The sequence below is a fragment of the Syngnathus typhle genome, linkage group LG18 (assembly GCF_033458585.1).
Source record: "Syngnathus typhle isolate RoL2023-S1 ecotype Sweden linkage group LG18, RoL_Styp_1.0, whole genome shotgun sequence".
NCBI classification, from domain to species: domain Eukaryota; kingdom Metazoa; phylum Chordata; class Actinopteri; order Syngnathiformes; family Syngnathidae; genus Syngnathus; species Syngnathus typhle.
This window is the reverse complement of record NC_083755.1, coordinates 3,869,156-3,890,766: the sequence shown is the minus strand read 5'-3', so window position 1 is coordinate 3,890,766 and position 21,611 is coordinate 3,869,156. Positions and strand designations below refer to the sequence as shown.

The 21,611-nt window shown below is 43.8% G+C and overlaps 2 protein-coding genes across 3 annotated transcripts; both read right to left on the bottom strand.

Moving 5' to 3' along the window:
• Positions 1-22: 22 nt before the first annotated feature.
• LOC133142821 (dnaJ homolog subfamily C member 7-like) lies at positions 23-5,410 on the bottom strand. Of its 2 annotated transcripts, XM_061264399.1 has the most exons (14): positions 5,305-5,410; positions 4,313-4,401; positions 4,067-4,191; positions 3,866-3,979; positions 3,727-3,801; positions 3,528-3,646; positions 3,308-3,461; positions 3,068-3,232; positions 2,902-2,993; positions 2,613-2,686; positions 2,396-2,542; positions 2,165-2,320; positions 1,072-1,140; positions 23-791 (listed from the first exon to the last, which is right to left on the bottom strand). In XM_061264399.1, the coding sequence occupies exons 1-14, from the start codon at positions 5,373-5,375 to the stop codon at positions 754-756; spliced, it is 1,488 nt and encodes a 495-aa protein (XP_061120383.1). In that variant the 5' UTR covers positions 5,376-5,410; the 3' UTR covers positions 23-753. The 2 variants fall into 2 exon arrangements, with proteins under 2 accessions (XP_061120383.1, XP_061120384.1); XM_061264400.1 differs by lacking the exons at positions 23-791; positions 1,072-1,140 and adding an exon at positions 1,322-1,463.
• A 111-nt stretch (positions 5,411-5,521) lies between these two features.
• Positions 5,522-21,611, bottom strand: LOC133142820 (zinc finger protein 385D-like). Its single transcript, XM_061264398.1, has 9 exons — positions 21,490-21,611; positions 12,816-13,022; positions 9,380-9,531; positions 9,159-9,266; positions 8,300-8,471; positions 7,596-7,943; positions 7,210-7,418; positions 6,938-7,042; positions 5,522-6,825 (listed from the first exon to the last, which is right to left on the bottom strand). Exons 1-9 carry the CDS (start codon positions 21,530-21,532, stop codon positions 6,595-6,597), a joined length of 1,575 nt encoding a protein of 524 aa, XP_061120382.1. The 5' UTR covers positions 21,533-21,611; the 3' UTR covers positions 5,522-6,594.

Here is a 21,611-nt window from a genome sequence, read left to right as displayed (position 1 = left end):
TGACCACAAAGAAAACTACAAGTAGAGGGAGGGAAAAGAAACATTTATGAACTTTACATTCATGTGAAATATACATTGCAGCAAGATGGAGGAGAGGGAGAAGCCTGACTAGAGATGAGACAATTTGTTAGGATGTCCTGAGGTCTAATATTGACAGCTCATCCCATGAGGACAAATAGAAAAACAAAAATAACGACTTAATATCTAAAACCAATCAAATCGGATTATTTCCAGGAGCACAACATAGGAATCACTTGGCTCCAGCTCAGTGACCTAGTGGTAGAGTGTCCGCCCTGAGACTGGAAGGTTGTGGGTACAAACCCCGGCCGGGTCATACCAAATACTATATAAATGGGACCCATTGCCTCCCTGCTTGGCACTCAGCATTAAGGGTTGGAATTGCGGGGTTAGATCACCAAATGTTTTTAACTTAACTTTAAATGATTCCTGAGCGCGGCACCGCTGCTGCTCACTGCTCCCCTCTCCCCCAGGGGATGGATCAAAATCACATGGGGATGGGTTGAATGCAAAGGAGAAATTTCACCACACCCAGATGTGTGTGTGACGATCATTGGGACTTTTAACTTTAACTTTTGAAATAGCAGCATGATCTGATGGCTTAAATGAACAGCATTGTTTTAATTTTGTTATCATATGAACAGAATTCAAAAGTTTTGAAGAACAGGTGAGTTTTGAGCTGACTGTGGATCCATCTTGAGGTTGTACACTAAAGAGCTGCATTATTCAGTTCTCTTAGCCAAACTGGAAGAACATATTTCCAGGTGCAGAACCTGAGGGAGAAGCATAAGTAAAAAAGGGTTAGTTTGGAAACTTCAGTTAAAATGTAGAGAACACACAAAGGAATATGAAAGACAAAAACATTTTACTCTAACATAAGTTATTTCATTTAGGAAGAAAGAACATTCTCTTTAAAAAAAAAAAAAATCAAATTTGTCAGTTTTATTTTTAAAATTATAAAATTTTATTCTTTAAAAAACAACATCATTATGAATATACATAAACAATTATATAATTTTGTTCTTTACAAAAAATTCTTTAGGAAACAATTACCTGCATTGGATTCAAAAGTAAATCCTTGACCACCGAAGAAAGCCCTGAAGATGTTGTTTGCATCGACGTCTAAACAGAAAAACAAAATGAACAAAAAGCATTATAAGAATTTTAGCATTTAAACTGGGAGGAGACCGATGTCTAAACATGTTGCGTTTACAAACTGCACATTCTGAGAGGTAAAAAAAATATTTAACATCAAAAGTATATTAAAAAATATATTTTTTGATGAGCAAGGGAGAAGAAAAAAGGACTACATTGACCTTGAAAATCCAAGATGACATGTAGCACCATCTAGTGGTTATGCATTTTACCGCGGCACCATTGAGAGGGTCTTCTCCAGCTGTATTGCTGTTTGGGGTGGCGGCTGCACTGACTACAACTTGAAGGCCCTGCAGCGCATAGTGAACACGGCTGGTAAGATTGCTGGTGCTTCGCTCCCCTCCTTGAAGGACATTTACACCTCCCATCTCACCCGCAAGGCGACCACGATTGTGAGTGATGTGAGTCACCCCGCTCACTCTTTGTTCGAGCTTCTGCCCTCTGGGAAGAGGTACAGAAGCCTGCGCTCCCGCACCACCAGACTCTCAAACAGCTTCATACTCCAGGCTGTTAGGATCCTGAACTCGCTCCCCCGTTCTGCGTAGCGTCTTGTACTTTTACTGTCTGTACTGTCTGTATGCACACTGGCTCTTATTTGTTGTGTTATCTGTTTATTTATTATTTATTATTACTCTTATTATTTATTGTTTGTGCCTTTTTGTTTATGATGTTTTTTACTTTTGCGCTATGCTTGCTGGCTCTGTTTTGCTCCTCTTATTTATTGTGTTATCTGTTTATTTATTATTTATTCATCACTCTTACTATTGATTGTTTGAATTTCTGCCTTCTTGTTTTTATATTGTGTCGCGTACTTGTATGTCTATCGTGTTATGTGTCTCGTCACCATGGGATAGAGAAAAACGTAATTTCGGTCTCTTTGTGTGTTGTGACATGTGGAGAGATTGACAATAAAGCTGACTTTGACTTTGATGTTTGAAAAGCATCACATCTTAGCTCCTAAATGGGACAAAATGAACACAGGGTCATTTACCTCCGCCTTCGAAATTTCCGTCATCACCGAGGTCGTGCCCGTTGTCGTATCGGGTCTTCTTTTTAGGGTCTGACAAAACGGTGAAGGCCTCGCCCACTTCTTTGAATTTCTTCTCCTCTTCCTTTTGCACCTCGGGGGCGGCCGCACTGTGGCGGTCTGACGCACGTGGAGAGAAGGCAGCTACTTAAACAACGTGCCACAGGTTTACCGAACGGGATACGTTTCCCGTACCTGGGTGGTGCATCATGGCCCGTTTGCGGTAAGCTTTTTTTATTTCGTCATCGGTGGCGTTCTTGCCCACTCCCAGGACCTTGTAGTAATCTTTCCTCTTGCTCTTCTTCAGCTCCAACTTGGCCGTCTTCAGCAGATGCTTGTGGTCTGGAGGCCGACAGGTTGTTTTAGTGATGGGCCCCGCCGGTCATTCAGTAAACGAGGCACAAAGTTTTACCTGAAGTTTTTTCAGTCTGGTATACTTTATCGTAGTCTCGGACAGCCTCTTCGTACTGTTCTGTGTGCATGTAGCTGAAATCGGGCAGAAACAATTGGAAAATGCAATCACATGTTTGGAGAATTAAGTCTGTTTAAGGCAGACAAAAAAAAAAAAAAAGAATCTTACGCGAAGTCTTATTTTTTGTTGTTGCAAAAACTAGATGTCCCGATCTGATTTTTGTTTTGCACCCAAGTCAGTCATTTTTTGCCGAGAGGCAATTTTGCACAATCCATTTTGTCCTACGTACCACTGCGCTCTCCTCAAGTAGGCCTTGATGTAAGTGTCGTCCAGCTTGATGGCACTGGTGCAGTCTTCGATGGCCTGACTGGGTTTATTCATCTATAATGGAGCAGCAAGTGAGTGAGGACAAAATTGCATTTCACCACTGTGGGACGGTGATCTTCTAATGTCACCTTGGCTCCTGCTGCGGCTCTGTTGCAGTAGAGTTTGGCGTTGGTCTTGATGTTGTTGGGATCTATCCTGAGGGCTTCGCTATACAGCTGATAGGCGGCTTCATAGCTGTGGTTCTTAAATGTCAGATTTCCTTCCTCCTTCTTGGATTTCAAGGCTTTGGCATTCTGAAAGACACACTCGTTTGAATTCTGCGCTCAAAATCACAAGGCGTTTTGGACGACAACAAAACAAAAACCTACTCTGCAGGCGAGCCGGGCTTTCTCGTGGTCGGGCGCCATGCGCAGAGCCTGCACGAAGAACTGCACGGCCTTATCGATGCAGTCCTCGTAGTAAAGACACAAGCCTCGCACGTAAAGCGCGTCTGCGTTCGTGGAGTCCAACCTCAAGATATCACTGCAGTGAAGGAAACGGAAAGGTGGTATTCGACGTACGGAATTTGCCAAGATGGATGTCTTATACCTGGCGACGGACTGAGCCTCCGGGTAGCGTCCCAGCAGAGCCAAACATTCTGCCTTGAGGATTTTGAAGCGATGGCAGGCGGACGCCAGAGCCAAGGCCCGGTCCATACAATACACCACCTGGTTCGAGATGACAGCTTTTTTTTCCAATTTTGTTCAGTCACAACATATCGCAACAGCTTTTGTGTTGTCGTTATGACCTTTCTGAAGTCTCGTTTTTCAAAGCCAAAATCCGCCAAGCGCTCAAACTCTAGCAGAGTTTCTGCATTCTTGTTCTGGAACGAGAGGACAGGTGGAAGATCTGCCTCGAATTAAAAGAAATTGTATATGTGATCTCACCTCTTGTTGTGCCTCTCGATTACTGGGCTCCAGATCCAGAACCTTCTGGAAGCAGCGTGCGGCAGCCATGGCGTTGCCCAGAGACAGGTGGCACTTGCCCTCACGTAAATGACCCTTGCGGGGGTGGAAAAAAGGCCACCTCGTGAAATAATTCCCACAGTTGGGATCGGGAACAGGAGGAGTGTGACGTGTCAAACTCACTTTCATGAAGCAGTCATCCAAGCGCACGGCCTGCTGGGAATCTTCCAGCGCTTCCCGGAAGCGGCAGAGCATCATGAGTGTGGCTGCCCTGTTGCCGTAATAGCTGGCGTTTGTGGGACATGAGTCTGGAGGGAAGACAAACAGAATTAGTCAGGTGACACATTTACATTCAATAACATGACAAGGTGTCTCTTCATCTCTACATCTGATTTTAGAATTCTCCCTCCCAGTGCTTTGTCACCTTACCAATTGCCTTGGTGTAGAAATTGAAGGCCTCCGAGTAGTCTTTCTTGCTGTAGAACGCATTGCCTTGCTCCTTGAAGCCTTCAGCCTGACTGTAAGGGCAAACGGAAGCACAAGATCAAGGTGGAGGTTCTGAGCATTTCACAACCACAAGAATATTGATCGCAAATTCAAGAGTACCTCTCTCTAAATTTAGAAGGGCTGACACTTAATTCCTGAAATCCTGTCACACGAGTGAAGTGTTAAGTGGCAACGATGTGGAACTACCTGCTATGCTACTGCCAAAAATATCACATTACAGTGCACCCTCACTCACTCACTCACTCACTCACTCACTCACTCACTCACTCACTCACTCACTCACTCACTCACTCACTCACTCACTCACTCACTCACTCACTCACTCACTCACTCACTCACTCGGGAACTAACCTACTTAAAAAATGCTTGTTAATGCTTAAACTGGGAAAAGAAGGCTAGCTCAATGACACCATATAATAGTTAAGCTAACCAACCAACCTAGCATCAATGCCACTGTAGTTATAACTCGGGAACCGAAAGACATTGATTTTGATGAGGAAATGCCCCTAATATAACCATTTAAGCAACGGATTAATAAATACGAACGGCACATTAATGTAAAACATGTCACAATTACTGCACAAATAATTTTGTATTATCAGCGTTTGTAGGTTAAACGTGTAGGGGATTTTCCTGACTGATTTGATGGGTTACTTTGTAGGCTCAACAGTCACTTTTGAAGTAGTCAGTGTAATTTTAAATTAAGTATTTAAAATAACGGTTCAATGCTGCTTTTATCGTTTCCCAATTATGTGCCAACCGTGAACACGGGTCACGTTAGCTTGGTTAGCTTAGAAGAAAGCACAGTTGTGCCGGAAACAACAAGCTAACAAGCTAATATTTCGAACTCGAATTTTTCTCGACGCAATTATTTTTGGCGAAGTGCCGTTAAATCAAATAATTTCACATCTTACCGTTCTAATTCGCCCGCATTGTGAAGCTGAGCTTCAGCATCCACCGGCACGTCGATGTCAACAGCAGCCATTTTTTTTTTCTAGAAAGGACGACCGCGTCGTGACGTCATTTGCAAGTGACGGCCGCTTTTTTTAAAATTATTTTTATTAATGTATTCTTTGTTTAGCGAAATAAACCAAATATAACACGAAATATTTTCATATTTATTGGCTCACAACAGAATTGGAGGAAAATTTAGTACAGACAAAAAAACAATTTATCTGCATTTTTTAAAAACAAAAATACGATCATATAATTATTCATTTTGGCTCAAGAGTACATGCTAGCGAGGTTAAATGCTTTGGCAACAAACTTTTAGAATTCCATGGCTGATCTGAGCAAATAATTTCCAAAATATACATGTGTACTTCCAGTGCATACATTTTTGTGATTGTTTCAATGCAGTGGGAATGAACACAACCACAGCCACGTAATAATAATACTACATACAAATGAATACATTGTACACACTCAACACATTTATCATAGTAGCCTACATTATTGCACTTGATGAACAGTTACGGCAGTTTTTGTGCTCAAGATGGAAAAGCTATTAAAAAATATTTTACAGATTGGTATGACTCATGAAATAGGATTTTTGTCAGACTGCGTCTTCGTGTTGCACAACAAGCATCTCAAAGTACATAAAATTAAAGTATTTGAAGAATGTGTGTGTGGGGGGGGGGTCCCCATCCCTACTTTAATGGCTCATGTCCAATATAGTTTTCACTGTTATTAATTGATGAAATCAAACTACATTCACCAAGTTTAGTGAAAGTTCTTGGCTTTGTATTATGGCACAAGTCAGCAAAAGACAAACAGAAAGACGGAACGGGGTTCATTACATACTTGATGTTCACGACCAAACAATTCTGGTTTTGATCAGTAAGACAAGTGATTTATACACGGAACCTAATCCAGGAATGATACTGTTTTTCCCAGAGTACTAGAGAGCTCACATAAAAGTTTTAACACGTGCCCACTCTTGTGTAATGGCAGATTGTTCTCATAAATAAAACAAAATATATTCACTATTATGGCTTCCAATAAGATTTAGACCCCTACTAGGGAACATGCACTCAAACACTTGAGTCATGGTCCTCACATAGTGATTCCTTGACTTATGAATTCATTAATTTATTTACATCTTGAGTCGAAAGACTTGTAAATGTCATAAGTCGAGGTAGCACTTTTGGTCAGTGTGCATACTGTACCGATGATGTGTCAAATGTAACATTTTGTCCTCATTGTCAATAAGGAGAGAAAATAATGGCCGGGTGCGTGGCCCTGAGGGGTCCCGGGGCAGGCCTGAAGAGGGCGGGGCTTATCAGCGGACTGTGGACGATGGCTGCGGGACCCTGCGGCAGCCGTAATGCCAGCGGCGAGGACGCCAGAGTGCACAGAGCAGCTGGGTTGAGGGCGCTGGTCAGCAACCCTGGCGGCAGGGCCTTGGACAGCTGCTTGTGCAAGGCCAGCTTTGTCTGCAAGGGACGTCGGAGGGAAGCGCATTTCAAAGTGTGTTCTAATTTTTACCCAGTCATTTTATCTCCTAATTGTAGCCAGAAATCAAAAGTGTGTGAGTATAATTCTTACCGCGAATGCGGTGCTGGGGTGCAGTTTATTAAAGGGTGTGAATTTGGACTTCACCTTCACAGGCTTCCCGGCCAAATGCTCTTTATGTCTCCTGCTGTTCATGTGCTGTTAAACACATTTGGATGACACTTCAACAGGTTTTCAGGATTTATGATGCGTAAAAATGTTCTTTCGCCATTTGCAAAACGTTTCCGGACTTTTCCGATGAACCTAAAACACCTTTGCAGGTGGACTTCATCTCACAGTCTCTAAATTCTCTGAATGCCGTTTACCTGTTTGAGCTGTGACTCAGAGTTGACAGACACTTGGCACAGCTGACAGTGAAAACGCTGGCCGGTGACACCCGCCACCACGTTGGTCTTGTTGCCGACCATCCGCTGCTTAATTATTCGGCAGGGGCGTCTCGGCGACGACGTCCTCTTCGGCCTGCGGTGCGAGCGGCTGCTGTTGGGGCTGTGCAGCATCTGCTTGTGTTTAGAACCTGGTGAGTGGGGACATTAAAAGTATTTTGGAATTTCCTACAAATAATGTATCTTTGTTTAGTGATGTATAGTGACAGACAGAACAATACAATGCTATTCCACTAGATGGCAGCAGAGACTGCTTGTTGCCATTTGTGGCAAAGGTTAAAGAATGCAAGTGCAGATATCACACCTACCACTACAATGAGCTTCCAATTGGGAGCTGGAGTTCACCGTCACTTTGCAAGTGGGACAATGGAGCTGTTTTTTGTTGCCTTCCTTATCCTCCACCGCCCCAACCCCCTCCTTGTCTTCTTCCTTGACAACAGGATGCCCTTGAGCGTCGAGTGGTGCTGCCGAAGCGGGAGGTATTCCGCGGCCTTCTAAAGGTGTCTCCTCTTGTGTTAGATTGGGAAGCGGCGGGCTGTGAGGGAATTGCTGGGACAGTTGAGGAGATTGGTTTGTAGAGGAGTCTGTAGTGGGGGCGGCGGGGACTGGGGAACTCCCGTGGCGTTTTTCCACTTGTGCCGTTGTGCTTGATAAATCTGAACACACACAAGCATGACAAACATGAAAAATGGAGAACTTGGTAGTCATCCTGTGTACAATAAATGCAGGCGACTAGTCAAAGAAAAATCCAAATAAAAGTAGGTGATGAAAATTCTCCAGGTGCTTTTTGCGCCTCTTTGCAAGGCGTCGCTGCTTTATGGGAGTAATTAGCCGTGTGACAGAGGCTATGATTGCAGGGCAGGTAATACCTGCTAATCAGTCAGCGGTGGCAGCTTACAAGACTTAGCATCTCATCGTCGCTTGCCTCAATTACCGCTCATCACCTTCAGGAGGGGGAATGAAGGTCTAATGCGGTTCATCTTTGCACCCCGCTCGCGTATATTTTCCATACCTGTTGTGTCGTTTAAATTCAAGTCTGTTCGCGTGTCACTTCCTCCCGCCGTCCCCTTCTCTTTCTCCGCTGCGGCTGGCTTGGGCTTGTTCTTCTGTCGGTTCCTCTGGGTCTCCATGGCCTTCAGCTTGCGAGTGTGCTTGTGACCTTTGTAGTGGGCCTCGGCCTGGTTCTGGACATGAACACATTTGAATTTCAGAGGTGGTAAAAGAAGTGCAGTAACAAAGTATTTGTACTTTCTTAGTTCCCACCACCAACACACACACACACAAACACACACAACAGCAGAACAGTTGGGTGATTTAATTAGTGAGGGGCAGCATGAAGTCAGTTAAGTGTAATCGCTCCATCTGCCTCATCTCTTCGGCTGCGTGTGCAAGCACGGTGCTGGGGGACAAACGATAAGTCAGCGTTTGACTGCGAGGAAGTCCCGGCATGGCCGCCGTCCTGATCATCAATGTCCGCACAAATGAGCGCCCCGTTTGGAGTCGCGGCATCTCATGACCGTCCTCCCGAGCTCATTTGCTCATCTCACCACTGATTCGGTGTGACACAATTTGCCCTCACGTCTGTGAACACTCGCATGACCTCGGAGCTCATCTCCGCGATAGCATGCGGCCCTTTATACTGCTAGCTAACAATATAAATGCAAATATGTGTAAAAATGAATTATGATTGGAAAGGTAGCTACATTAATGTGAATAGGAAGATCCGATAAGAGGAGGGGAGAGGAACTCGCTGATTGGTTTGCTCTCAGAGGCCAGAAAATGGAAGAACGATAAGAAAAGGCTGCCACGGCAATATTCGAGTGGACAGACAGACCGTATGAAATGTGCAAAATGAGAGCCGGGGCACTTACAGTGGAGTTAAAGCGCAGGTGACAAATATTACAGGTGATAGTGGCTCTTCTCTTAGGTGGGGCGATGCCGAAGGTGTGGTTGATCACTGCCTTTTGCACGGGATCCATCTGTGGAAAACAGATTTTGGTCCAAAGTGCAAAAAGCAAGAGATTATTATTATTCATCGTTTTTATTTTATTTTGTTATTATCTCTGAGGGCATTTTGTGGACTAAATCTCACCGCGTTGAAATTTGGGAAAAGGCTGAGGGGCGAGGAGGTGCTGATCCTGAGGGGCAAGAAGTGCTCCAAGTGGTTGTGCGGCTGGAGGCTCGCTTGGGCCGACAGTTGCAGGGAACCCAGGAAAGGGTGGACCTGGCTGTGGGACAGCGCACCTGCAAAGAAACACACCAGTCCAACGCTAATAATACATGCCAAAGATTGTCCGAACTCAACGGAAAAGTTGTCTTTCTGGTTGAAGACCTCGTCACACTTGGCCGCCACGAGCGCTATTAAATTATCATTTACACGCACTGCGACCTTTGTCGAAACCCAAGGCAAACATTAGTGAGGTGACATTTACACGCGGTGCGATACAAAGGTGGGGGGGTGGGGGTGTTAAGGTGTTAGTCATCAATGACGTACAAAATATAATTTTATTCTACTTGTCTTCATTAAAGGCTCTTGAACAATAATCAAAGGTTTCAGTGGGATTTAATCAATGTTTAAGCACTAATCTGCATTCGTCCCCCCTGTTTTTGATCTTTCTCATTTGGCTATAAAAAGAAAATAAAGTACTGTGGGAGAAAAAACTATGTGAAAGAATTAATTGCTATTTTTTTCCAAGATTGGTCTCCGGGTGATTCAACAGCGATGGAGGGAAAAGCTGCTTTGGTTCTTTTGGCGGGATCCTGGCTCGACGGAGGCCATTTTGGTGATAACTGATAACTTACTTAACCTTTTACATGCACTTATAATTCACAAAAAAGCTAATGTGCTGGGAAATGAGCACTATCAGCACTGATCAGACGGAGCAAATGCTCCGTTATCAAAGGCACTTAAAATAACGCGCCGCCATCTGCTTGAATCGAGATAAGGCGGCCCGATCGAATGTGCCGAATGACGGTGTGCCGCACGTTTTTGCCGTACAAGCGTAAAGTGCATTGAAAAGAAAAATTAAAATCTATCCACCACTAATTTATATGCAAATGGTATTTAAATGAGCAGCTAATCTGATGCCGTGCGTGTTTGTGTACTGAGCTGAGCAAATCGTGGTCTATGTGACGACGTCGTTTACTTATCTCGCTTTGCATGAGTTTCCTAATCAAAGTACTCGTAATGAAAAATATCACAGTCACTATATGAACAAATATAACAAGTCAAAAAAAAAAAAGATCATCATTTCCTTCCAATTGCTGAAAAAAACCCTACAAATTAAGGACAAAAATGGCTTTTATCTAGATCAGACTTCAATTATGCGAGCTAATCCTCAGGGAGGCATTGGCATAATTGGCAGCAATCTGCTGTGACATTGGCCATTTTTTTTCCTTGCCTTAAAATGACTTGGCACATCTGGGGAACAGCGTGGCGCCATTGTGGGGGTCACCACCCCCCACTTGGCCCCTATAAGAGGGGCCAATTAGTCCAAGAAACAGCCCCGACTGCCAAAAGCACATTTTCCTAGAAGCACTTGTTCCATCCCCCGAGCGAGCTTACCTAAGAGCATCTCCGCTTGTTTTGGGATTCTTCCGCTAGTCACTCAACTTCTGTCAGTTGAACTCTCATCAGGAACGTTTGGGTAAATCGGGTCCTACTTTTGAAATAGCCGTCCTCTCAGTCAGCGTCACATTGTGGCGTCCATCCAGAGCGCCGGGCGGTACACCTCGCAATTGAAAAGCGCCATGCTCGGTCGGTCCCCGTACCCTTCCCACCCCCCGCCCCCTTTCGGAGACGACGCAGGGAAAGCGGGATGCTGAGTGTGCGTGAAGAGCAAGTGCGTTACTCTTCTGGGTGCGTGAGAACGCACCATAGCAAAGGATGGAGCGAGCGAGTGGGAAAGGGAGGAGAGAGAGAGAGAACGAGAGAGGTTGGCTATGAGCAACATCCTTCATCTCCCCCCTCCTCCTTTTCCTCTTCCTCCCTCCAGCACAGATTTCTATTCAGAACTGCCACCTGCACGCTCCCCCCCTGAGGACACTCAACTATAATGTCTTTCCTTCCCGGGATTACTTGAAAACAATGGGAATGATTTGTTAGCGTTATTCTTTGCAAGATGGCAAGCATGCTACATGGCAAAAAAGGAATAGCGGAAGGCGCATTTAAAACGAAACCAAACTCATTTGCACAACAGATGTGCTCGGATTGGGATGTCATTAATGAGATTGATGACATCAGCGCTCCTGTTAAAAAAATACCAAAGGTTGAGCGCGCATGCAGGTTCAGAATTTAGACTTTTTGGTTGTGATACTCAGCAGCGGCGGAGCTAGGGGGTGGGGCGGGGGTCAAGGCTATCTCAGGGGAGAGGAGAGAATATCTCCTTTGAGACCGTGGAGTTTATCAAACGGTGATAATAGAAAGTGGTTTGCTCCATTCCCATTTCCAAAGGGGGCCCCTCACGGAGAATGACCCTATTAAACCTCATTTCATTCGCAACTGCTTCATGCAGCTAAATAAAAGGGAATGTTAGTTCAGCTGCGAGAACGGGTATTATTAGGGTCCTTTAATCGCAGAGCAGGTGGAATGACGCTAAGCGTCACCTTAATTGACTTGGCTCGTTTTGTCTCGAGCAAAAAATAGAAAGGGAGTTAAAAAAAAAGCTTGTAGAATTAATTGTGCCTGATATGAAAATGCATAATCCAAAGAGCAACATGCTCGAGTTTCCCTTTGTCGACAGGGTGACTGGCAAACTTTGAAGTATAAAAGGTTATTTTCTGACACATGTGCAAAATGCCAATACGGTTGTGATGATGACAAAATTAGGTCGGAGCAAGCGAGGCATTAAACAGCGGCGACTGAATTAATTGAATATTGTGCGGAGCGGCTAAATACGCGCGTTGAGCTGATGGAATGAGACAGCTCCCTACATCAACATTAGATGTGGCCTGCATTGGCTCATTACAGCTTTTGCTTGAGAGGAATGGCAGCGGGCGAGGGTGATGAATGGCCTCGTGTCAAAACAGGTGTGCAGGAAAAGAAAATTACCGAGCATCTACTCGGGAATGGCGAGTTTCATCCCACTAAACACACCAAAAATATATACCGTTTTTTTCCGTGTATAATGCGCCCCCATGTATAATACGCACCCTAAAAATGGCATGTCGATGCTGGAAAAAATGTACGTATAACCCATGTATAAAACGCACCCAAATTTTGACTCCTACTTAAGTCCGTAAACGTAAAATTATTTCAGAAAAAAGATCATCTTTGGGAACAACCGGATGTTATTCTGCCGGTCAGTATCACTGCGCATGCGCTAGCAAACTCGATAGCGAAGAAATGTTTCGGATTTGTGTAGGGTACATTGTGACAGCAAACGAGCAGGTGATCGAGCAAGCGTCTGATACGAGAGCATTGTGTTCGTATGGAGCGTGTTTGAAGTGAACAGCAGAGAACAATAAATTTGTTAAATTTTGCGCATTATACATGGAGGAAAACGGTATATATAAAAGATGAGCAGTACCTGATCCGACAACCTTGGCCAGTCTGCGCAGTCTCCTCTGGTGCGTTTTGCCCTTATAATGAATCTGGGCTTGGGCTCCAGAATTAAGCCGGATGCTGCACACCTGGCACACGGTGGCGCTGGCGTTGCCTTGACGTCGCTCGCGCTTAGCCCTTGGTGCCACCCTTTTATTGTCTTCATTTTCCTCTTCTTCTTCTTCTTTTCCATCTAGGGCGGGAACAATGTGCGTTGTTAGGAAGGAAATAAGAATGGAAAATTTCAGAGGGGCCAGCGCCCCTGTGGGCCCCCCCCTGTCTAGCTCCGCCAATGGTTGGTGGTGGTACTTGGTGTAAATAGTTGTCCAATTTGAGAGAAGTGTGAAAGACGCCGTGTCAAATGCTCTCCCAAAACAAAACCGTTTGCTAACAACAATGGCCTGACATTTCTCCCCCGAAGATCGCCGACAGGCAAGTGTCACGGCCCACAACAACAACAAACCCATCAAGATGTGAGCACGCCCAGGGGACACACATGAATAGGGGAAGTCCACTCCTTCAATTTACAACTGGAAAAGCCTTTTAGACATGAAACGTCTTCAACTTTGTGCGTTGTGTGTGTGGTACGTCACTGAAGTCTCCACAGGGGGGCAACATGACTCCACAGGATTCAAAATGTAGCCGTGTCATTACTATGATGGAGGAGCATGCTCACGGTGGCCATTCTTTTTCCAAACAGAGATATCACACAAGAGTGATTGCTTAAGGCTCAGATTTATCTGCTAATAATCTGTGGTGGGCGCCACTGTGTCAACAATACAGCCAGTAGAATGAGGTGTGCATTAACCGCTAATAAAAGGCCTATACAGTATCTCTGGCACGTGTCAGGGCAATATATCATAGCTACGGTGGTAATCCAGGTCCTTGAGCTTGGGAAGTTTGGAGTTTGAAAAAAAAAAAGTTCAGTGTTTTAATTCAAAAATAAAAAAAGGCTAGTAAGGTTGAAAAATATGCATAATTATGCATATTAGATTATAGTCATAATATTGAGGGTAGAGTAATAATTAAATGTCGTTAAAACAGTTACTAATGTTAAAATGTTTGTACAGGTAATAAGGTTATCACAGTAGGAGTGATTTTTTTTTTTTTTAATGGCTTGATGGTTTTAAGCCTCAGCATCCACTGACAATGTGTGAATGTTAGCCCATGTGTAGCTCAGTTATTTGTTTTAGCACATTTCATGTGATAATAGCCGCGATTAAAACCACGGCATATTTGAACATTCTGCCCGGTCTCCTTCATTTGCAAAAAAGAAAAATCTGTTTGCAGAAATTCCAATTTGTCCGCTGGAGAGATGAAAGCGGAAGGAAAATCTGTTTTGGCTAGAATTTATCTGCCTCCGAGCAGCGGCGCGCACTTCAAAGCCAGCCATCCGTCACCGGGATTAATTTGAGTGATGCCGCGTCCTGCCATCGGGCAAGATGCTGCACAAAAAAGGGTAACGGAATAATGGTTGGTAGTTGAACGCAAGCAGGTGTTCATTTAGACCTCGGACACCTTTAACTGTGCTCTCAGACTGCGGCCTTTTATTGTCATTTTTTTCCCAGCTGAATTTGGACTGGACTGGCTACCAGCCATCCACAGCACCAAAAAAAAAATTTTTTTGGGTGAGTATCTGTTTTTTAAATCCCTACACAAAACCAAATAAACAACAGTAATTGGTTGATACACAGTCAATGGTTTTGTAATACTAAAAAACCCAAAATTGAATTAAATAAAATTTGATCCGATTAGTCGATTACTCGATACAGTAATCGACTCTGAAAATATTCAACAGTGACAGCCTTGAAGTCTCAAGTCAGGTCACTCAAGAGTTGCGCGTTTGTATTTTAGTTTGAAGGCATTCGACATTTGAGGTGCACATGCATGCGCTGGCTGCCTGCCGGCATTGTCATGTCTGTAAATATCAGACGAAAGCCAATCACGTCAAGCCGAGGTCATGAAGGCCGATTTATGTCTCTATCCGCTACTAGTGAGTGTGAGCGCCACAAAAGCAGAAGTCACCACCTCAGTGACCGCAGAGAAAAAGCATCGTGGAGGTTGCGCCGAACCTCGTCGAGCGACACAAAGGAATTCAATAATTCCAACAAAATACAGACGCTCCCCCGAAGCCGACGGTCAGAATGAATACTGAGACGCTTGATTAATGCAGAATGACAGGTGGACTATAATTAAAGTTGTCGCTAGGCAACCGTGCTGCTTTTGTGAGAGCACGAGTTTGAAACCCCCGTCACACACGGCTCAATTACCCTGTAATTTGAGCACAAAAGACCAAGAAATGGGACAGTTTCGAGTGAATACGACAGACATAAAGCGGCTTCCGGTAGCTGCTCTCCATAGCAGCAATGCTAACAATGAACTTTCGTATGAATGCTAACACACAATGATGCAAAAAGCCATTGCTAACAAAACTAGCATTAATGTCGAGGTCATTATAAATCTTCAGATCTGAATTCCGAACACATGACTCCATACGGTGAAGAGTCTCAAAATATTCCTCAAAGCATCGGCCGGCCGCCTGCGCGGAGGTTTTATGACGGCGACAAGCAGTCCTGGTGTCAAGGTCATTCGCAAACTCAAATACAGCAGTGATTCACACTGTTAGGTAAGTGAGTGGGAGTTGTTAAATGGATGCATATTTTTAGTCGCTCTGTTTCCACTGGGACACTCAACATGAGTAAACGGTGCCAAATAAGTTGGAGATGAGACGCACATCTTCAAGAAGCCCCCACACTCACACATCTGTCCCAGCTTGACATTCATCTGGTGGACACCTCGCAGTAATCAGCAGATAACACACAGCACTGTGTAGCTGGAGATTAACTGCAGTGTTAAACAAAGAGCTTGAGCAGGCTTGGGACATGCCAGCTCTTTAATTAGACCTCTGCTATCTGACAATGTTCACCAACACACACAGGTGCAAACACACACCCATTGTTGCTTCAGTTTAAACAGTATAAAATATCAAACGCGGTGGAGTAGCGGGATTTTTTTTTTTTTAAATTATGTAAAGCGACTCTTACTCCAAAACAAAACTTTTTAAATGAGAAAATAGCACTGATGTGATATTTTATTTTTATTTATTTTTTCACTCGTAAGTCAAAGCAAAAAAAATAATGAATTGGCTAAAACTAGGTCACTTGTATGTCAAGGCACTGATGTATTTATATATTTTTTTTTAAAATGTGTATTTATGCAGAGATTATGCAGACATATCGGACAAAAGCGCAAGAGAAGCGTTCCTGCCGTGCTGGCTACCCAGTAACAGGACACACAGCGGGGGTCTAAACGAGCGGCCCACCTCACGCTGGCGAAAACCCTTGGCGAGCGTCCAGCAGAGTAAAGGACATGCGACCGAGCCAAGGACAAGAGCGGCGCGGCGGGAGTGGGGAGATAAGAGGTTAGCGAGGCAAAGGCGGCCAACGCCAAGAGGAGAATGCGTTTGTCTGGTGATAAACACGGCGAGGGGGAAATATTAGGACAAAGCCCGTGATTTATATTGCGATGCAAATAGGCCCGCAATGGCCGGCGGGATAAGACAATTTGAGTCAAAACCAGTAAAGAAAAAACTAATATTGGAAGGGAAGTTTTTTTTTTTTAACTGCAGGGAGGGACTGTGTTCCAAGCAAGGACAACAGCAATTTTGGGCATCTGTCAGCGACCATCTGGGTGGACCCTAAGGCTGCTAAAGGGATGTGACCTCTGTTTAAAATGGAACACAGTCCTTCAACTCCCACCGGCCACAATATTAGGAACGCTAATTAGGAATTTCGCCTCTGTTCTATGTTGATCTAGGTTGTTTACCGGGGCGCATAAAGTGTTTCGGTGGACCGGATCTGGACCCCGGGGCCTCGGGTTTCACAGCTACAGACTACAGGAAGGCGATACAAATGACATGGAAGACGCTTTTATAAGTCATCCTCATGAGTCATCCATGCCTCAATGTTTTCTTCCACCCACGACTATCGCTTCACATGGAAAGCATACGGTCGGTTCGCTCGGCCTGCCATCCCTCAGCGTTCGTTACGAAGAAACCCCTCGCGGCGGAATTCAAGCGTCCGCTTATTGAGTGGGACGGAGACAGTCAGTCATATCAAATGCATCCCGGGACATGTCACGCGTCCCCCGCTGCACGCATCCATTATCAACGTGGCAATGTTGCCGTTCCGGGAGCTGTCAAGGGGCACGGATGAGGCAGGAAGTGTCATAACCCCGCTATGCCCTGAGATTGTTTCCAAATGTAAACGCGCGTTCACACCCTTGTATCCCTGCCAAGAGCACTTGAATAGTTGTTGGCTGAAATTCCACGGGTGGCTTTTTATAGCCAACTCTCTCTGGGATTTACATATTCAGGACTAATAATGGAGCCAGGGTACTTACTGCGCCGTATTGACATTTAGCAGTGTGATGTTTGGAGCGTTAATGTGTCTATTAATAATAGTAGGATATACTATGTGCTCACCGGTCAAGACATTAGGTAGCACTTGGTTACATTATTAATCATTAAAGCCCAACTGATTGTGATATTTGGCAGAATAAAATTCAGATAATCAAATGGTTGGTATCATTTAAATTTAAATTCAAAATTTCAATTCAGTGAGCCAAACTGACGCTTCCTTTCAGCCTCCTTGTTGCTAAAGCCATCCGAAAGCATTGCGGGGGAAATGTGGGTCGCGTCTTTATTCTGAGTGTGGAAGGAAGGAAGGAAGGAAGGAAGGAAAGAAGGAAGGAAGAGTGACAAAGAATAAGCGACTCGGTCTAATTTTACTGGATGGCGAACGATTACTCTCAACTTGCTTTATGGACGTGTCGGTAAATAATAAAGCACTACTATATATGTACCTGTATTTTCTTGTTGTTCTCATCCAGCCATTAGTTATCTAAAAGATGAAATGATATTACCCTTCAGTGAGAACAGGTGAAGAAATCCAATTTATTTTTATTTTTGTTTTCAAACCAAATCATCCCCGACGCAAGATAAGATCGCTCACATTCCCAGAAAAGCCATCCATCCTGCAAATATCTTATCTTTGCCGACTCCTTTTCGGAGCCTTGACAGGATAAATTGAATTGATTTTTTTTAATTAGGTTCACTCTCTGGGTAAATGGGCCTAATTGCCTGAATTATCACACCGGATCCTTAAGGTGGTTTGGGTTAAGCACAAAACGCATTGCCGCTGCAGTACACCATGCGGTCGCATACAATCAAATTCTTATCAGGGGGCGAACACATTTTTGCAATTAAAAGGCGAGTCGAACGTTAGCCGATATTATGCTAATGTCAAGATTTGATCCATGTTAAGAATGGTAGGTTTTATAAAAACAATATAATGTTTTGCAATCGTGATTTGATGTGTTCAGTGAATGTAAACAAAGTGAGACCAAATATAAAATGTCTCTGTGTAAAATACTTTGACCTGCATTGTAAATTCATCCGTGGACAGAGGAGAGATGATTATAAGTGGCCATTTAACTACCTACAATGGCTGCCTCAGTGTGTTTCACTCATGACTGGGGGGAAGAGTGTGTGTGTGTGTGTGTGTTGGGGGGAAAGCGTCACAAAAATCAGCAGAGCAGTGAATGCCATAATGGCTCCCTAATTTAACGGCCATTTAATTTGGTCTGCAGGGCGAGTCTTTTGTGTCGGGTAGAGATGGCTTTTAAAAAGGCAATAGAATTTGACGATTAATGGCAAAATTTGTTGACAATAGAGGGCACCTGTCAATTTCTCCCGCAAACCCGGGTTCCCACTTTTACCGGGATGTTTTTTTGTCATTTACGTTTTCCGTCTAAAACCAGACAATAACGTTGCAAATTTCAAAGGTGGGGGGGAAAAAAGGGCCACAATTCGCATTCGTCGCGCTTCATTTTTCCACCCGAGGCTCCAGCCAGCAGCAGAGGTTTATTTGGGGGCGGGGTCTCCCCACCCTCACACCCCCAAGCTCTATCTTTGCTTGCGAGCAGCAGAATAAAGATCACAGTTATCAGTGCACGGGCAGGCTGTCATGTGACTTGTAATGACACAGCCCAAAGACGAGCCATTACAATCTCTGAAGGGAGCCTCGACACAAAAATCCATTTGGCCGTGTCTGAGGTGGGGGTGCGAGTCTGTTGCGATAAGCCCGTGCGTCGTTTGTAATTTCGCGACTCACGCTCTCCGTTTGAAATATAGTTTTGAAGATAACGAAGACAAAGGTGCATTTTTTTCGCCTTAATTTTGGTAATTACGGGGTTGTTGTTTTTTTGAGGGGCGGTATCCTACCATCGAGACATCTGGGCGACGGGGGGGATGGATTTCGCAAAGCTGGCCGGCGGCAAAGCACACGCCATGACCGAAAATGGCTGCTCGAAGCACACGGGTGGACGCACAGTTCCATCATTGTGTTTCTCGCGCACATTTGTACGTGTCGAGCCTTTTTGTTTTTGCGTCATTTCATGCAAATGCCAAATAACAATCGACGGCATATGATGTTTTGCACACAAAGTGATCAGCAGGGGCGGCGAGTCTATAGACGTGGCGAGGGAGGGGCGGGGGCTATACTGCAGCTCAAGCTGCTCCCATCGCAATCCCGTTCCACTTGGTTAGTCTCAATTTCACAGATGATGTTCTTCACCGAGACCGAGTCTGGAAGTCAAACGCCACGACGCAGACGAGACGCGGAGAAAAATTCAACTTCATCGCAACTGCGTGGCTTAAAAGTCATCGGCAAATGTCACCCTTCGGCCGGGGCGGGGCAACGAGGAATGCGGCGAACGCCGAGCAATGAGGCAGCTGGATACGAATAGGCAGAAATTAAACAACATTTATTATCGTGGATATTTTTGAATAATAGATACTACTATAAGTATAATTCATTTGTGGAAAATATATAAAATTATGGATCAGTCTTTTCTAGTTAAATAAATGTAGGTTAAAAAAATGTACATTCAAAACTGGGAAATACGTAATAATACAATAAATATATTTCTACTATTGAAAGCCCAAATTCCTTACTTGCATAAAATTATATACTGTACTTTTGTCCATATGAAGGCCTTTCACTTCATAAACACCTCACCCCGACTGACTGTTACTCACGAGTAAATTACAGCAAGAAAAATGTTATATATTATTTTAATGTTAATCAATTCTATACAATCAATAGCTGAAATGCTCAGTTAAATAGCAAAGTAATAATAGTCTCTTTTTAAATCTTTGAAACAAACCACAAACAGAAACAAGCTGCTATTTAATAACAATTGTTTCAACACAATCACCAACACACACACACACACGATACAATTGGCAGCGTGAATTTCTCACGCACATTTTCACAAACCCATTTTGACACAAATGAGCTGGAAAAAGCCCTGTAGCCGGACTCGCCGATATATTTATGATTTCTGAGAAAAAGAACGGCTGCGAGTATTAAATCCACAGCGGGAGGATTCGTTTGTGAATTAACACTCAGCGTTACGCTCAAGCTCAAATTGTCACAATACAACATGGTAAGATATTCTGTGCTTTGCGGGAAAATATGCGTCATCTTCGAGTGTGGACGAGCGAGGCCCTTATGCGTGCACACCTACGTCCCAAAAGACGAGCGGCGGGCAGGTGAAGCAAAGTGGTGAAAATGACAACATGGCTTTGAGGAGTGGGCGACGGATTTAATGAATCAAGAACCTTTTGTTCAATGTAGGGGCGGGGGGGGCTGTTTTGCTCGGAGAACACTGCCGGGCGTCGTTTGGAGCTATTTAGCCAATGCAGAGGAGGACGAGGGACTGGAAGGATGATGATGATGCAGGGCGCTTAAGTGGGCCTTCTCGGGTCGAATCGTTTTTGAGCTCACGGTAATCATGACCACACTACATGTATGGATAAATACAGAAAAGAGGATGTCTGTGTGATTTCTATTAGCGGGTTCGATGTTTGAGGCCTTTTAGAACATTTATTTAAGAATCAAATGCTCTTACGGTGGCCCACCAGCCTTATGTTGCTAACCATTGCTCTACACAAAGCTTTGATTACAAATACACATTTTCTCCATGTAATATTTATACGTATCCTTAATCCTAATTTAATATCTTAAATAAAACTGTAAATTAAATTTGAGCATTTTGAATTTTTTTTGTGGGTTTGTTTTGTGGAATTAAATGGCAAAAAAAGTAATAAATGTTTTAGTGAATAAAATATTGGCAATTTTAAAGCAAGGCACGTCTTTAAACGACCGAACTGATTTTTTCTTTAATAAATAATAATCGTGTTGAATAAAAAAACATTTTTTTAATCAAAACAGCAACTCCCAAAAAATTAAAAACCAAAGCATGAGCATCCTTTTTCAGAAAATATCAAAATGTCTTAAAAGGTGTAATAACGGCATGCTTATGTGGTAGAGTAAGTTATCCGACAGTGCTAATCTGCATGTAAATTTATTCTAGTTGCATTTAAGCATAAAAAAACATTATTTTTATTATTATTATTGATTAGTTTGTCTGAGTCCCATCAGCCTATTTAACGTGACATTCGTATTAGTTTTGAGATCATTACAGTCCAAAATGACCAAACTAGCCGTCCTCTAGAGAATTAGTCACAGAAAATAAATATGTATACACAGAAACCGTATAAATGTTTAAAAAAAAACAAAAAAAGTCTCTCCTACCGACAGGAGGTGTCCCCTCTATTTTACCGCTGCTGATGTCCATTTCCTGGCTCTCGACCTGACTGAGCCCGCGCTCAGCTGCCTCCTCCTCACTCTCTCCCTCTGCCTCCCTCTCTCTCTCC